The sequence below is a fragment of the Podarcis vaucheri genome, assembly GCF_965113315.1.
Source record: "Podarcis vaucheri genome assembly, chromosome: 16".
NCBI lineage: Eukaryota > Metazoa > Chordata > Lepidosauria > Squamata > Lacertidae > Podarcis > Podarcis vaucheri.
In genome coordinates, this window is record NC_138754.1 from 1,424,067 (window position 1) to 1,442,753 (window position 18,687).

Genomic DNA, 18,687 nt, shown 5'->3' on the forward strand with positions numbered 1-18,687 from the left:
CATCTTCTCAGTGTCAATTTCTTGCATCTTGGCCAAAACTGCCATTGTGATTCTCGCTTTCATGGCCACCAAGCCAGGATCCAATATGAGGACATGGATGGGGAAAGATCTGGCCAGCTCCATTGTTCTATGCTTCTCCTTTATTCAAGCCACCATTTGCACAGTGTGGCTGGTAACTTCTCCTCCATTCCCAGATATGGACATGCACTCCATGACTAAAGAAATTATACTGGAGTGTAATGAAGGTTCCACTATCATGTTCTACTCAGTCCTGGGCTTTATGGGCTTCCTGGCCATTGTCAGCTTTGCTGTGGCCTTCCTAGCCAGGAAGTTGCCTGACAGCTTCAATGAAGCCAAGTTCATCACCTTCAGCATGATGGTCTTCTGCAGTGTTTGGTTGTCTTTTATTCCAACCTACCTGAGCACCAAGGGGAAGTACATGGTGGCTGTGGAGATCTTCTCTATCTTAGCCTCCAGCTTGGGGCTACTGGGTTGCATCTTTTCCCCAAAATGTTACATCATTTTGATGAGACCAGAACTGAACAACAAAGAACAGCTCATGAGGAAAAAAGTAAAGAATTTTAAGCCCAAATAGTCTCAAGCCAGCTCTTTGAATCAAATTTACGATTCAAGTCTATTTTCAATGTAAACCTAATCACACCTGTAGGGGAATCATGTTGAACTCAAAGTAATTTACTTCCTATTAAACATAGGTTGAAATGGTGCATTCCCTTGTAGTAAATGGGATTTTATTGTTGATTCAGTTATTTCCATTGAAAATCATGATTAATTTTAATTGCACTGGGAGCTAAGTTTTCTTTCTTTCTTTCTTTCTTTCTTTCTTTCTTTCTTTCTTAATTTGGTGACTTAGTCCACCTTTCATCCGTTGATGACAGGGTGGGATAAAGGTTGGTTGGCATCCATCTGTTTGAGAGACAATAGGGAGTGCATCCAGAGGTGAAATCAAACCACTGTGTTAGCAGCACCAAAACGACTTACCTGGGGCATGAACCTGAATGGTGTGCATGGAGTGTCAGGGATGAACGAGAGGTCTCAAGTTCCCCAGAGGGAGGGGGAAGCCTGGGAGCAGAAGATGTGGAGGAGTTGACTGAGGTGGAGGGAGGCACGAAAGAGAGAGAGGTTGGAATAAGCCCAGGAACTTTCCATCTCTCCAGCCCTTCCTGCTTAGGGCAAACATCTTACATCTGTTGTCAATAAAATTGCAGTCTGATTTCACAAAAATATTGGTTGTCATGTCTCTTATTCTTAGAATTGGGGAGGACAGAAGAGTGTGGAGGGGATGCCTTGCTACACAAGTATATATTTCCCACAAAAGAGACACAAACCTTTTGATTCCTGGGAGGTCACCTGAGTATCAATCTGTACAGCAATGTGATTCTTCAAGAGTAAAATTATACCCTGATAAAACTGAACTTCAACTTCCTAGTCAACCATACTTGTTGTTTTGCTGTTGGCTTTTATTTTAATCTCTACATCAACACAGCCTAGGCCAGACCAGTGTCAGTCTTAAAACCTTAGGCTCCTATCACACTAAGCTTTCAGTCATGTCTCCGTAGCACAGCAATGCAGATCTATGAGCAGCAAAAAACTACTCTATTTTAATAGTTATAAGGTTTTTCTGTCCTTATATTGTCTATATGCTCTATTCATGAATATAGTCAATAAGTTGTTCATTTTTCACACTCCCACCACACATGAAGGAAAGTGTTTGTTGTGGGGGAGGAAGGGAAAGAAGAATGTTAGCTGCTTTGAGACACCTTAGGGTAGTGATAAAGCAGGATATCAAATCCAAACTACTCCTCCTCCTCCTCCTCTTCTATATGTCTCTGTTAGGGTGTTTGGGGGTATGAGAATGTACTGAAATCTTGTAAAAAACATGCAGCAGCAACAGCAACAACAACCCTGTGATTTTGTGCAGGCTTTCCCTGATCCATAAGATGAAAGCCTGTCTCATCTGTAGGAATTCTTGTTCCCACAGAATCATAGAGTTGGAAAAGACCATGAGGATCAGCTAGTCCAACCACCGCAATGCAGGAATCTTATGCCCAAAGTGGGGTTGCACCCATGACCCTGAGGTTATAAGTCTCATGCCCTACAAACCGAGCACAGAGTTGAACTCTGGAAGTCTAATGATTAAGTGAGAATCTATCCAGCTAGCTCTGTCATGAGGTGTTGAGCATAGATCACATGAAAAAGGATACAATTACAGATCTGTTTTTATATGCAGTTTTATTATTAGTTATAAATTTTCCCCAGTGATATAGGGTTTTTTATATATATTGTACACCACTTAATAATCTCAATAAAGGTACAATAAACTCCACCCTACAAGTGTTTTGTTGCAAGGAAAATTTTGTGTCATGGTAAACATTTTAAATTGCCATTTCAACTCTTTCTTTCTTTGATGCATGTGAGGAGAGTAGATCAAAGGTTTCAACAGGATAGCACAGAATCATGCTTTGTATAAAGCCACATATGAATTTATCTGATATTTTAGAGGAAACAAAAATAGAAATGAAGGAAATAGGTTGAATATTTGAAACGTTAATGTTTCCTCCGTATTAGCTGCTCCTTTTTGTTCAGATCAGGCCTAAAAACAATAATGTAGCATTTAGGAGCAAAGATGCAGCTCAGTAAACCTGACCCAGATGACAGGATGGAGAAGACCTCCACGGCCACCATGTATTTCCCCTTGGTGCTCAGGTAAGTTGGAACAAAGGACAGCCACACACTGCAGAAGACCAACATGCTGAAAGTGATGAACTTGGCTTCATTGAAACTGTCTGGCAGCTTCCTAGCAAGGAAAGCCACCGTGAAGCTGACAGTGGCTAGAAAGCCCATATAACCCAGGACACAGTAGAACATGGTGACTGACCCTTCATTACATTCAGTTATGATTTCTCCATACACTGAGTGACTGTCCAAATCTGGGAATGGGGGAGAAAAACCCAGCCAAAGAGCACAAACGGCGACTTGAACGAGGGAGCAACACAATACGACAGAATGTGCCAATCTTTTCCCCACCCATTTCCGGAAAATGTTTCCTGGCTTGGAGGCCATGAAAGCCACAACCACTGTAATAGTCTTAGCCAAAACGGAAGAGACAGCAATCGAAAAGATGATGCCAAAAGCTGTTTGTCTGAGGAGGCAGGTGATTTTCTTGGGTCGTCCGATGAATAGCAAAGCGCAGAGGAAGCAGAGGAGGAGAGAGGCAAGGAGAAGGTAGGTGAGGCTCCGATTGTTGGCTTTGACGATGGGAGTGTCCCGCTGCTTGATGAAGACTGCCAGCACCAGAGCTGTGATCAGGGCAAAGAGAAGAGCCAGAGAAGTCAAAGCAATGCCCAAAGTATCTTCAAAAGAAAGAAAACTTTGAATCTTGGGGATGCAGTGATCTCTACGATTATTAGGGAAGTGATCTTCAGGGCATCTGATACAGTAATCCAGGTCTGTAAGAGAAATATAATATGCATACGGTAAAGATGTCTGTCAGGGGTTCAGGAGCAGAGACGCAGAGAAGGGAGGAAGCAGAGAGCGAGGGGGAGGAATCCGAAGGGAAAATGAGTGATGATGACGACCCGAGATCTCCAAGCCTAAGCAGTGAGTCAGAGGACTCCCAAAAGGGAGCTCCAGTGAGCAGAGCAAGGGGGGGATCCGGGGGGACACCCCAGGAGGAAGGGAACAGAGGAGATTCAGAGAGTAGCAGCTGGAAGTCGGGACCCACGCTCATAACTGAGGGCGGCAGCAGCTGGAAGTCGGGACCCACGCTCAAGACTGAGAGCAGCAGGGAGGAAGGTAGCCAGGCATCGGGTTCCGGAGGCTGTCAGCAGGAGGGAGGGCACGAGTCAGGGGTGGTCACGCCCTCCTCAGAGAGCGAGGCAACGGTTAAGAGGAAAGTAGAGAGTTGGGCGCGCGCGCCAAGTTCAAATGCAGCGGAAGCTGGAGCAGTAAGCAGCCCGGAGAGTGAGCCAGGTCCCAAAGCCCGCCGCAAGGAGGCAGAAGGATCAGGGGGGTCAGCGTCAGAGGAGAGTAGAAGGGAGGAGGCCCAGGGGGGCAGAAGGACCCAGAGACGTAGGGAGAGGCGAAGGAGGTGGAGCAAGGCTAGGGTATTAAGCTGGTGTGCAAGAGGCGGGGACTCAGACGGGTCTTCGCCGACCTAGGGCAGAAGGTGTAGAGCTGCACGCTGCAGTTCGGAAATGAAACCTGTAACTTAATAAAGACTCTTATAAAGTGAACGCTGGCGGACTTGGTCCTATGTGAGCTGGGACTGGGTGGCAGCTCTGACAGTAAGACCCGTCTCACAAAAGCTTCGGACACCTGATATCTCGCAGCGGAGAGAGAGGCAGCTGGAGGAGGGGATCGGTGTTTGGGAGCAAGCTCACGACGGTTAGCAGAGATGACGGAAGCAGAGACAGTTGCAGCGCTGCAACAGGCAGTTACCCAATTGAACGCGGAGGTACTGGCATCCAAGAAGAGGGAGGAGGATGCGGCAGCCGCCTACAGAGATCTCCACGCCAGGTTTGAAGCATGGGTTAAACACGGGCAGCCAGGACCCAGACCGGAGGGGGTTGGGTTGGCACGGAGAGCAGGAGGGCTTGTGGCTCACTTCGATGGGAATTTACAACAGTACCCCAATTTTCGAGCAGACGTAATGTGCGCACTGCAACTGCTGGCAAAAGACTTTAGAGATGAGGAAGAGAAAGTGGGGTTCATACTATCCCATTTGCATGGGGATGCTAAAGCGTGGCTACGCAATTTGTGGAGGGATAAAGATCCGGCGCTTCAGAATGCAGATGCCTTTATCAAAGCGATGGATGCGTGTTTTTTGTCTACTATTGATGTGGATCTTGCCCGAAGGGAGATTCATGGACTAAAACAAGGGAGGGCAAGCGTCCGGCAGTACCACGCCCGCTTTTTTGCGCTGGTCAGTGCCTTAGAGTGGGACCGGGATTCGCCCCCTGTCAGAGACCTGTTCTGGGAGGGTCTAAGCTCTGCGGTCAAGGATGAGATTGCAAGGGGGGAGAGGCCCCGAAGCACGCAGGAGGTGGTCCAAAGGGCGCTGACTGTGGGGGTGAGGCTGGAAGAACGTCCATGGTGCAGAGATGAAGGACGTGGAGGGCGCGAAGCAGCGAGAAGTTTCTCTTTCATTCCAAGAGAAGCAGCGCGTGCGCAATCCACACCTCCGCCTGGAGGGGGAGGGGAACCGATGGAGGTTGGAGGTGCAAGGGCTCAGTCAGCAGCCAGAGCCCAAGCACCGACAGCAGTGAAAGCGAAGCCTCCTAGAGGGAACAGGAAGTGTTACATCTGCGAGGATCCAGGCCATTTGGCGAAAGAGTGTCCCCGGAGGCTCCACAAGCACACTGCAGCCTCAGCAATGGTGACTGCAGCAACGCAGCAAGGAGAACCACAGCAGGGAAACGACGATGTCTGGCTGGAGACAGAGGCACTGGGGCCCAGCCAGACGCATCAGTGAAGCAGTCCCCAGCGATCTTGCAACCCACGGACCCCCTCCCACCCAAACCAGTAGTGCAGCTCACAGCATCTCTCCAGCTACCCGATGGCGTCACTATCGAAGTGCCGCTTTCTGTGGATTCTGGAAGCAACGCAGACTTTATAGCGCAGGATTTTGTGGAGCAGCACGCTATACAGCTACTGCCTGCCACTCTGCCCCTGCAAGTCGTCACAGTGGATGGCAGAGAGTTGCTAGGGGGGCAGGTGGTGAAGCAAACGCCACCGATGGTGATGCGCCTTGGCAACCACAGGGAAGTCATCAGTTTTAATGTCACCCAACTGTCGGACACGCCCATTGTGTTGGGCATGAGTTGGCTGGACAGGCACAGTCCGACACTGGCTTGGTACCAGAGACAGCTGATCTTCGGCTCCTCTTATTGCGCAGAACACTGCATCCTGCCCAGACAGGAGGGAGAGGAGGAGGAATCACAACTGCAGTTGGGAACGTTGCAAGCAGTCCCCCACAAATACGCAGACTTTCTGGAGGTCTTCTGCGAGAAAGAGGCTGACAAGCTACCACCGCACAGGCAATATGACTGCAAGATTGACCTCCTACCAGGGGCGACGCTGCCGAAAGGGAAGCTGTATTCCATGTCTGAGGACGAATTACAGGAACTCAAACAGTTCATAGATCACAATTTGCAGCGCGGTTTCATCCGGGAGTCCAGGGCAGTAGGGGGCAGTCCTGTTTTCTTCGTGAAGAAGAAGGACACGCCCCAGAAAAGACTGGTGGTGGATTTTCGCCTCTTAAACAAGATGACCAAGCCTTCTGATTTCCCCATGCCCAGGATTGACGACCTGCTAGCGACGGTGCGCAAGGGCCGCGTGTTCACCAAGTTGGACCTGCGAGGTGCGTACAATCTCATCCGCATGAGGGAGGGCGATGAGTGGAAGACAGCCATGTTCACGCCTCTGGGCACCTACGAATACAGAGTGATGCCGTTTGGATTGCAAAACGGTTCTCACTGTTTCCAAGCTTTCATGCATCATGTGTTGGCGGGACTCCTTTACAAGAAGTGCGTCTGCTTTCTGGATGACATCCTGATATTCTCCGACTCGCAGCAAGCCCATGACCAAGATGTTCGGGAGGTGCTGAAGAGGCTGCAGCAGCATAGACTGTACGCCAAACTGGAGAAGTGCCAGTTCGACACGACGGAGGTGGATTTCTTGGGTTACAAGTTGTCGGACAAGGGGCTAGCCATGGACAGCGCCAAGGTTCGTGCGGTGTTGGATTGGAAGAGCCCGCGCAATCGGAAGGAGGTCCAGCGGTTTGTCGGCTTCGCCAACTTCTATCGCAAGTTTATCAAGGGGTTCGCGATGCAGACGGCGGCCATTACGGACACGCTAAGCTCCAAGAAAAAGAAATTCATCTGGACGGAGCAGGCGGAGCAGTCCTTTCAGGCACTCAAGCGTCTCTTCGCGTCGGAAGAGCAACTGCTGCATATCGACCCCAGCAAACCGATGCGGGTAGAGACAGACGCGTCCGATAGAGCTGTGGGAGCTGTCCTGCTGCAAAGGGACCCACAGGGGGTCTGGAGGCCGGGAGCGTTCTACTCCAGAAAGCTCAGCAAGTCGGAGCAGAACTACACCATCTGGGACAGGGAGTTGCTGGCCATTCATGCAGCTTTCAAGGCGTGGAGGCACTTCCTGATCGGCGCCAAGCACACGGTGCAGGTCTGCACGGATCACAAGAATCTGGAGCACTGGCGCACGGCTCAGTTCCTGAACCAGAGGCAGATACGTTGGGCGGAGTTCTTTGCTGACTTCAATTTCCGAATAGAGTACGTCCCAGGCGACACCAACGTCATGGCGGATGCACTGTCCCGCAAACCGCAATACCTCGAAGAGGCGACGCCAGCGGCAGCCATGCACATCTTCGCGCCAACAGCGTGGGCGTGCGCTTCAGCCACAGTAGACCTGGATGCGGTGCGGCGGGCGTTGCAGGACGACTCCTTCGCGCGGGCGAAGATGGCAGAGGTGCACAAGGGCACGGCAAAGGGCGACGAGTTCCAGATACGAGACGGCTTGCTCTTACGTAAAGGGGCCATCTACGTGCCGGGAGACGAACTTCGCGCCAGGGTACTGCAGCAGCTGCACGACGCACCCACGGCCGGGCACTTTGGCACGGAAAAAACGGTGGAATTAGTCGCAAGGGACTTTTGGTGGCCCAGACTGAGAGGGGAAGTCGCGGACTACGTTGCGAGGTGCGACACCTGCCAGAGGGCCAAACCGGTGCACAAACCACCGGCGGGACTGCTGGAACCGCTGCAAACGCCGTTTGAACCGTGGGAGAGAGTGGCCCTGGACTTTGTTACGGATCTACCCAGCTCGAGAGGCAAGACAGCTGTACTAGTGGTGGTGGACTTGTTCACCAAGATGGCACATTTCATTCCGTGTGCGAAGGTGGCCACGGCGGAACAAACCGCCAGACTGTTCATAGATCACGTGTTCAAAGTGCATGGTCTGCCGCGGTCTATCCTGTCCGACCGCGGGCGCTAGTTCGTCTCGAATTTCTGGCAGAAGCTGATGAGTTTTCTAAATGTCAAGGTCGATCTGGCATCAGCAAGACACCCGCAGACCAACGGGCAAGCAGAGAGGGTCAATGCCATCATGCAGCAGTACCTGAGATGCTATGCCAATCAACAACCTGCGACCTGGGTGGATTACCTGCCGCTCGCCGAGTTCGCTTACAACAACACGAAGCACGTGTCCACAGGGGTGACGCCGTTCTTCGCCAACAATGGGAGGAATCCCAGAACCTTCCCGGGACGGGAGAGAGTGGGGGACGGAGAACCACAGACGGCGGACGCGTTCGCGTCAGAGTTGCAGGCGGTACACGATCAACTCAGACGGCAGCTGGAGCTAGCTAAGCACGCCTACAAGGTGCAAGCTGACAAGCACAGGCGGGTTGGCGAAGAGATCCAAGTGGGAGACTGGGTCTGGTTGGCAGCCCACGCAGTGCCGACCAGGTCACTAGCCAAGAAGAAGTTGGGGCACAAGCAAATTGGTCCGTACCAAGTCGAAGCACAGATCAACCCGGTAGCCTTCCGACTGGTGCTGCCGGAGGGTTCCAGAATGCATCCGGTGTTCCACAGGTCGGTGCTCACTCCCTACAAGGCACCTCACAGATTCCAGGAGCCAGGGACGGCACCGAGTCCGTTCCGGGAGCGGACGGAGACGCGAGGGGTGACGCAGCAAGACCCCATCAACGAGGTCACAGAGATTTTGGACTCCAGATGGGGGGAAGAGGGAGTCGAATACCTCCTAGCCAGAGAGGGCACCCGGGCCAGCGCCAATAGCTGGGTGCCAGACTACGCTTTGGAGGAACCCCTGCTCAAGGACGAGTTTCATGCCCTTTTCCCACACAGACCCATGCCAGCGAGCTTCTTCGACGACTGGCTGTTCACGCCCACACTTTCTTCCAGCACGTTCCATGGATTCGACTCGGACGGGGAACCCGCACTGAGCACCCGTTCCCCAGAAGGATCGCCGGCGGGTTCGGCGTCAGACACCTCGTATTGGTGGGACGATCGACCGGAGGAGCAATGGCGCCGGAAGTGGCTGGAGATGCCAGGGCGAGCGACCGACGCAGAGACTGACATGGACGTGTTCGGGGAGGACCTTGGGTTCGAGCACGGCGGTACAGAGATGGAAGCGGAACAGGTCAACGTCGGCGACCGCGAGGAGGAAGACTCGGAGGTCTTCAGTTGGCGGCCAACCACGGGGAGCGAACTGTATCCGGCATTCCCTCCCGTGATGATGGAGCACCCAGCACCCACACCTGAAAGCGGGGAGGGGGGAAGGGGGGGCTTCGAGGGGGGGATGGATGTCAGGGGTTCAGGAGCAGAGACGCAGAGAAGGGAGGAAGCAGAGAGCGAGGGGGAGGAATCCGAAGGGAAAATGAGTGATGATGACGACCCGAGATCTCCAAGCCTAAGCAGTGAGTCAGAGGACTCCCAAAAGGGAGCTCCAGTGAGCAGAGCAAGGGGGGGATCCGGGGGGACACCCCAGGAGGAAGGGAACAGAGGAGATTCAGAGAGTAGCAGCTGGAAGTCGGGACCCACGCTCATAACTGAGGGCGGCAGCAGCTGGAAGTCGGGACCCACGCTCAAGACTGAGAGCAGCAGGGAGGAAGGTAGCCAGGCATCGGGTTCCGGAGGCTGTCAGCAGGAGGGAGGGCACGAGTCAGGGGTGGTCACGCCCTCCTCAGAGAGCGAGGCAACGGTTAAGAGGAAAGTAGAGAGTTGGGCGCGCGCGCCAAGTTCAAATGCAGCGGAAGCTGGAGCAGTAAGCAGCCCGGAGAGTGAGCCAGGTCCCAAAGCCCGCCGCAAGGAGGCAGAAGGATCAGGGGGGTCAGCGTCAGAGGAGAGTAGAAGGGAGGAGGCCCAGGGGGGCAGAAGGACCCAGAGACGTAGGGAGAGGCGAAGGAGGTGGAGCAAGGCTAGGGTATTAAGCTGGTGTGCAAGAGGCGGGGACTCAGACGGGTCTTCGCCGACCTAGGGCAGAAGGTGTAGAGCTGCACGCTGCAGTTCGGAAATGAAACCTGTAACTTAATAAAGACTCTTATAAAGTGAACGCTGGCGGACTTGGTCCTATGTGAGCTGGGACTGGGTGGCAGCTCTGACAATGTCCATAATTGTTCTCTCTTATAAGAGCCACTTTTCTAAAAATCCACCTAAATCCAGTGTTTAAATCTTCTGCATTGTCCACCAGTGACCTTTATCCAGCACTGAAGTGAGAAAATAAATCTTTTGGGTGAATGGACATCAAAATGGCAAATGAAATTCAGCATTAGCAGGTGTAAACTGCAGCAAAAATCCTAATTTCACATATTCAGAAATTCAGTCTGATCTGGTGGTTATTGACTAGTAGTGAGATCTTTAAATTGTGGAGGATAGCTTGATGAAGAATCTAACCTAGTATGTGGCAGCTGTGTGTTAAGGAGTGTTAGGGAAATTATTGGGGGGAAACCAGTTAGTGTCATTATATAAATCTATAGAGTGACCACTCTTGGAATACTAATGTGGTGCTGGAAAAGTTTCTGAAAGGGGCATGTAAAATGATCAGAGGGTTGGAACAACTCCTTTTTGAGGAATGTTACAATTGCAGCTTTTAACTTCAAAGAAAAAAAAGACATGGGAAGGAGGACACTAGAGTGTTTGGATTATGCATGGTGCGAAGATTCGGAAGCTCACTGTGTTTACCTGTTAAGTTTCTTTGCAGGTAGTTATATTATTATTGTTGAGCTTGGGGGTTTGTGTGTGTAATTTTGTAATCAATTTTTTGAAGGTGGAAATAAAAATAAATAAATTATTTAATTGAGTACAAAACATAAAACAGGGTCAAGGATTGTTAAAGATAAATACTCTACAGCTATGCAACCCATTGAAAGAATTGTACAGAGAAATAAATAAAATCTATCTTGTTGACAATTTCTAAATAATAATGAATGTTCTTGCATGCTCCAGGCTATTGTTTACTCCCTCCCAAATTAGACGTTATTACTCTAACCACAAACGAGAATATTCTGCAAGTGGCAGCAGCTAAATCTGAAGAACTCAAAAATGATGATTGTTTACACATATATGTTCTACTACTATCCATACTTTTCATGACAAACGTATTTCTTAGAAATATTTCTCCTACCCTCCTGGTTCGAAATCATATCTTCTGGACATGGAGAACAGTCATAGCAACAAAATTTCTTTCCCTCCTTTTTTTTCCTGCTGTACCCAGGGTAGCACTGACCATTACATAAAGAGAATGGAGGTACCTATTCTTGAACAAAGGAAGGATTTAGCATTAATTGTTTGGATTTCCTTTCTCTTCCAAATAATAAGCGATAAACAAAGGGCTGATGAAATGAAATATTAACATCTGTGATTGCACAAATGGCAAATTCAGTGTAAGGAATGCTGTACCAAGTCTTAAGGTGGGGGTGGGTCTACTCCACCACAATGTAGGAGGAAATCTGATGCCGCCTCAGCCATCCAGTTACTATGAAAGTTATCATAAAGTGAGAATTTTCCACACCTGAGACAATTCTCTGTGCCATTCAAGTCTCTCTTCATTAATAGTGAGCACTTCACCAGGGGCAGCCTGAGGATCCAGCCTTCCCACTTTGACTTTGACATAAGAGTTATTTGGGAAAGTGACCAAGCTGGTAATGTCAAATCCAGCTACTATTTCTCTGTGTTCATTAAACATAATTTCATCACCAGCAGTGTTGTTGAACAGAATGTCTTTAAACAATGAATGACTCTGGATAGGGAGAGAAAAAGAACTGAGAAGAAGAAGAAGAGGAGGAGTTTGGATTTGATATCCTGCCTTTCACTCCCTTTAAGGAGTCTCAAAGCAGCTAACAATCTCCTTTCCCTTCCTCCCCCACAACAAACACTCTGTGAGGTGAGTGGGGCTGAGAGACATCAGAGAAGTGGGGCTGGCCCAAGGTCACCCAGCAGCTGCATGTGGAGGAGCGGAGACGCGAACCCGGTTCCCCAGATTTCAAGTCCACCGCTCTTAACCACTACACCACACTGGCATGAGAAAATACCAAGACGTCAACTATTTTCAAAAACATTACTCTGGACACCCCGCCACTGTACGAGAGCTTGCAGTCACAAGGACACTTTAATTCAAGTGTGGTGGGAGTGTGAAAAATGAACAACATTGACTATATTCATGAATATTTCTTCAATAACAAGCCGGTCTATAGTCCTGCACTTGGCTGTTAAAAGTGATCTAAATTTCACCGTTGTTTAGAAGGAGCTGCTAACTCTGCTGCTGGCTGCAGTCAAACTTGAAACTGGAAGTCTACATTGGGTTCCTTCCAGGAATGAATGGATACAGACATTAACCCATCACAGCAGGTTTTTGATGCTGTTTGGGTCTATGTTGTACATAACTTTCATGATAAAAAGTGTTCTATTCTGTATTTCATACCACATTGTTCCACCAATCAGTTATATGTATGCAACTGTTTTTCAGTTAAAGGGTTATGGTAAGGGACAGCATCTCACTTATGGTACCAAGTGTGAGGTGCAACATGTGAACCCATGTCACTTCACCAAAAGTGGCAAAATCTTCCATCACCCTCCCCCAAAACTCCACTCTCCCTGAAAATAGAAAACAAAAACCTACTCTAAATATTTCTAGGGAGGATTGAAATTGATGAGCGGGACCAAGGGTTTAGACACATCTTCTGAATGGATTTCAGAGGCATTACCTTCCAGGGTTCCACTTTCCAAGGATGCAGCTTGCCTCCATTTTCCATTTGTCTGTAATTTAATCTGTATGAACGCATGATCCGTAAAGCATGTGCCACAGCATAGACAGCATTATAGATACTGTAGCTGTGACCTGTCATGCTTAATTGAAAAAATTGTCCAGGAAGGCTCTCCAGCTTCTCCTCACCACTACATGCTCCATCAATATCCGTGAAGCCATCAGAACTTGGAACAAAGCAGTCAAATGCTTGTTCCCAGAAATCTTTGATAAAACCATCTCCTTTGGCTTGAGTAGGTTTTAAAGTTTGAATATATTTTTGGAATCCCTGAACCTCATTTGAAGGAATCGTGAAGGAAATAGCACCATGGAACATTTGGATATCCCAGGTTTTTTGTAATATAAAGAGTGCAAAATCAATCTGGGCTGTTGTAATCCATACTTTCCCAAAAGATGCAGTCTCATTGTACTGAGACTCAGCTGCTAGAGACTTCTTTACCCCCAAGATAATGGCTGCCAACCATCTAATATTTGCAGTTTCTCCATATAGAACAATCACATTGGCTTTGCTGTTCTTGAAAACTGGCACGCTCTTCATAATGTATTTATTCATTTCACCCATTTCCAATATTCTCATATAAATTGGAACTTTATTTGTGAAGGCTGAACAGATTCCGTTCTTGGAAAGGATTGCTTCCATGACCTGCAAGAAATGTTCTCCACCAGCATCATCAAAAGTCATCAGCCCAACCCATTTCCATCTAAAATGCACTAGTAGCTCAACAATTCCTTGGTACTGGAGGGCTTCATTGGGGACCATGCGGTAAAAGGAAGGGAAAGCGACTTGATCATTCATTGCTGGTTGAAATGAGCCATATGAAAACTAGAACAAAGAAAGAAACAGATTTTAACTGTGATAGCATTCTGAAGAATGAGCCAGGTTGTATTTTCCCTCTGCCTCTTTTCCACAGCAAACTATTGGTCCAAAGAAGCAAGACAATATCCATCCCAACACCAGATCTAAAACCTGGACGATATCATTTAATTGGATCTGTTCCTGGAAGTCACAGTCCTCTGCCAAGAAATTGAGGCACAAACAAAAGTATGGGTGTGCCCTTAGACCCCTTCCAGGAAAAGAAGAAGATTTTATTATCCCCTATGAATGCAACACATTGATCCTACCTGTGGAATCTTGTAAAGTCCTAAAATATCTGCCATCTGTGAGGATGTATCAGATCTAAGTCCACCAATGATGCCCATTAGATGTGTCTGGGTGTCACATTTGTAGTTAGGGAAAAACTGATGGAATTTGAAAATAAGATCCAGTGTGGTGCGGTAGGTCATCCTTGCATCATAGTAGCTATCATAGATGTGGAACCCAAGAGTGACATTGGACAAGATGTTGGAATTCTCGTTGATCTCATGTACAGCAAATGCCAAGGCCAGGATGTGCTGGTAGAATTTTGGCACCATCCTGGAAACAGATTTACAAGCTTTTCTTAGGAGAAAAATCAACAGTACATTAAAATAGGGTTCCACTCTGGTTTTAAGATAATTTAGCTGTCCAGTGAAAAGGAAAAGCTACAATTCCCAGAAGATGGTTGTGGTAAATACATTTTGTTGGACAGAAAATGAAATTGACATTGGCTCACTTTTACTGGATTGCTTTCTTTATTATTTATTTTAATAGAACACTTACCCTCTGACGATCTTGAAGTGTTTTGTTTTTTTAAAAAAATTACCCACTATTCCACCATGTAGCCCAAAGCTTCCAAACAAAAATATGGCAAGCCAAAGGCTTACACTGCCTAACAGTCTTCTACAAAAATGAAAAACCCATATCAACACAAGAAATACAAGACAAACTAGCAGACACTCAAATACCCTAGCTGACCCAACAACAACTACTACACGGCTTCTTAAATAATTCACCAATCATAGCAGCAGCCATTAGGCCTCTGACAACCTTTGAAAAACCTCTCCTGACAACAGAGGAACACAGCAAGGGGATGGTATCCACACTATACAAAAGATAACTCCAAGATCCCTCACCACAATTAAAGACCAATGGGAACATGATATAGGTTATGAAATAAACCCTACCAAATGATCTAAACTGTGGTCTAAACCACCCTTTAAGGCCATCTCAGCCAAATGAAGGAAACTCACTTTGCAACTACTTCATAGATGGTACCTAACACCTGGGAAGCAGGTGCTGACACACCCAGGAACTTCACCTAAATGCAGGGGAGGTTGCACCACTACAGGAACATACCTACAGATGTGGTGGGATTTAATCCTTTTGGACATCAGTCCTACAAGAAATATGCAAAATAACAAAACAGGTACAGTGGTACTTCAGCCAATCACCCATTCCCACCACCCTTCTGAGTAATACCCCTCACCACCCTCTCACCATACATAAGGGTCTGGTGACTTCTGTTTCAGTGTATCTGAAGAAGTGTGCATGCACCTGAAAGCTCATGCCAAGAACAAACTTAATTGGTCTCTAAGGTGTTACTGGACATTTATTTTTATTTTTAAAATTTATATATTTATACATTATCTTTGTAACCGAAGCAGTCATAAATAAACAACACATACTGAACAATATTAGAACTTACAAAGAATGGCTACCAAGCATATACATATAAGACCAACTCCACATCCCTGAAGCTCTAATGGGTTCATTGCCCCACAGTCGCTGGACCATTCAATACATTTCTGCCATCTTTCACCTGAGAAAGGGTCAGTTCAGAGCAGGCTGTCACCTGCGGGGGGTGGGGAGCTATAATACTACTTCCACCTACTCAATCCCAGCTCCTGATAAATAACCAATCAGCACTGGTAGTGACAGAGCTGGCTCAAGAGATTTTGGCATCTGAGGCAAACCATAAAATGGCACACACACCTTCCCTGCCAGGGAAGAAGGGATGAGTGAAGATCTGCACCAGGAACAAGTGGGGAATAAATATCTACAACAGGATCTTCTGCCACTGTGGATCCTGCCATCTGAGGAAGTTACCTCACCTTGCCTCATGGGCGCACCTGCCCTGGAAAGCTGACACAAACATCAGCCTCACACTCAAGTGGTCCTGAAGAGCACCATAAACTCAAGTTGTTGCAGCCAATCAGCAGTTGTGGTTCGAGGACCCGACCCCCGCAGTGTGAAATGAATACACAAGGACATGTGATATAAGGTTAATGGGCAAAGAAAGGCCACAACTTTATTGATTACAGCAGTGAAAAGGTATTGGCTTAGGCATTGGATCGAAACAAGTGGGTTCTTCACCAGTAGGTGGAGCCTGTTGATGCTAATCCAACTATAGGCTCACCCCTGCTATCACCGAGGGTTGTGCCATGGCCTCCCGCCAAGCAGGCATCGGACGGAATACACGACCCCCAGATTCCTTTAACGGAATACCCCTAAAAATTGAAGGCATAGGCGATGGCCACACCTAGCCCTTCGACACACCACAACACATTATTCCAATGCCTAACCTACCCACCAATACCGCAAATGTTGTGACGATTGCTACGAGGTAGGCGAAAAAACCAAAAAGCCTAATGCCAAATGGAAAAACTCCTACCAGGCCCCCCGGGCAACCAGGGCGACCAACCTAAGCTCCATAGCAAGGCCAATGACCTAAGCCCTAACTTAAAGGGAGTGGAGGGTGGGTGACTCGCGACGAGACGGCGAAGAATGAGGCCGGGGCAAGACTTGCGCCGCAGCAAAAGGCTGCTGAACATGCCCCCTCTGAGGCACCTGGCTGGATGCCTGCTGAGGGGCGTGGGCGCCAGCCAGGTGAGGTGGAGGCAGGGGGCAAATGCCCCCTGCTAGGGGCGGTGCTCAGGCTCCCGGCCACAACCACTCCCCTCTCTTCCAGGGAGGAGAGTCTCTATGCTCTTCTTCTCCACCAGCAATTTCAGTAAAGGGAAGGGTTGTGGCAATTCAATGTATGTTTGCCCAGACAAAAACTGATAGAAGAAGTTAACAAAAGTTACAGACTGATTTTTAAAGCACTTCTTTAACTTCATATATTTACTGAGATATTTCCAGGTGGGGGAAAATGGAGATCTCTTAAAAAACAGCACATTGTTGATCATTGACCTGTTTTGTATAAATTTTAAAAAGAGAGAGTAGCAAGCCAATAAGGGGAAAAAAACATGCTGCTTCTTTGCTTAAATGGGAAGCCTCAGCAAGCAAGCCTATCACCTCAGCTGAGTGAAATCATCTCAAAATATTTTAATGATTCAAATGGGTTTTTAGAACAATGAAATATCTAGTTAATGTCTTCTGGTCCTTAGGAACATTCACTCAGTCACAACAATTGATACTGTTCAATATAAACCAACCTTTGGTGATTCTAAAAGGATATAAACACCAAAATAAAAGCAAAGCTCACTTTTATGGTGTGTGGGAAAAATAATTTCTTACAGTTGGACACCAATCTCCTCCTCCAAAGGGTGTTTCAGGAAATCGACATCAGTTAAAAGGAAGTAGATATGAGACATTATTCCTCCAATGTGGATTTCACTTGACTGGTACCATTCATGAGGAATATGTACTGGATCATTCCCAGTGCAGTTGAAATTTTCTACTTTGCAAGCCGTATGTGGTAGCAACAGCAAGAACAACATCTCAAATCTCATCCTGATGGCCATAGGAAGCTCTGAACTGAGATTTCTTTCTGATGCTCTAGGGTATAGTTATTATTGCTAACTTGGATTGAACAAATTAGCTCTGCTGCTGGTCTCTTTCGAAAATACACTTTTAGGGACCTGTATCTCATATCTACCTTGCATTTATCATCGAGAGGGTGAATGTCCCTTCACATCAATTGCAAGACAATAATCTGACTCTTGACCTGTTAGATCTCAAGCCTTGCCTCTCTCCAATCCCCCTACATGTAGCTGGCAATTTTACAGTGGGGTAATATAAAATCCTTTCAGGCATGCTTATTTTCTGCACCACCACCCCACTGAAAAGTCCCTGCAGAGTTGGCCAGCTGAATAAAATACAGTAATTTGGGTAATTACAGGGTGGCATCACTACCTGCTGATTCAAACATGTTTGTGAGATGTCAAATCAAACTCCCTCAGCTCTCTAGTTGGTCTTCAGCTGAGTGGTGACTTGAAAGTGACCCATAGTGACCACAAGGATAGAAAAGGTCTGGATACAGGGATATTTCTATTAGATTTGCCAAAGTTACAGTTGAACTCCTGCTCTCCAATGGCATTATGGCAAACAGCAATGCACCCTTGGTGGTGTGTCATTTCCCACACATCCTGCCCTCTTCCTTGTCCTCAATTTCCACTGGTTATCACAAGATAATTCCTCATATCAAATTAATATGTATTTTCGAGTGATATATGATCACTGGAGTCCTCTAGGCTTTTATTCGTAGATTTTGTACTGATAAAAGTACATGGAATGTGAGCTATAAGCTATGAGCCAAGGAACTATGATTTTGAGAATGTATATAAGAACAAATTACAAAATAACAACCATTGTATGCTTCACATGTTACAAAATGGCTTCCAATAGAGGGCTGGCATGACACGAAATGGCTGTTGTGGCTCTAAACCACAAGTGCAATTTTGTAGTTAAAGACTCACATATACACAAAAAATAAGAATGGGGAAATAAGGACACTATGGATTAGTCTTTTTAACATTTTACTTCCAAATTCTACAATTTACTATACTTCACCAAGCAAACAGGAACAAAATTCAATACTGAGGAAGGCATTACTCAAAAATGCATATGAAGGTTTCATTCTACATAAATTTCACTGGCTGTTTGTTTTGTGTATGTGAGAAGAATGCTTCAAATGTTTCAAAAGGACGGTACAAAATCAGACATTGCACAGGAAAGCTGACTTTCACAGAAAACAAATTAAAATGAAGAAAATGATTTGAATATTTGAAACG

The 18,687-nt window shown here is 47.3% G+C and overlaps 1 protein-coding gene across 1 annotated transcript; it reads right to left on the reverse strand.

Annotated features, from left to right (window-relative positions):
• Positions 1-2,565: 2,565 nt before the first annotated feature.
• Positions 2,566-11,775, reverse strand: LOC309521647 (vomeronasal type-2 receptor 26-like; the record flags this gene model as incomplete). Its single annotated transcript, XM_082204361.1, has 3 exons — positions 2,566-3,467; positions 11,176-11,302; positions 11,563-11,775. Coding segments are annotated over 3 exons (1,242 nt in total), but the record flags the coding sequence as incomplete, so codon positions are not given.
• Between the last annotated feature and the right edge of the window lie 6,912 nt (positions 11,776-18,687).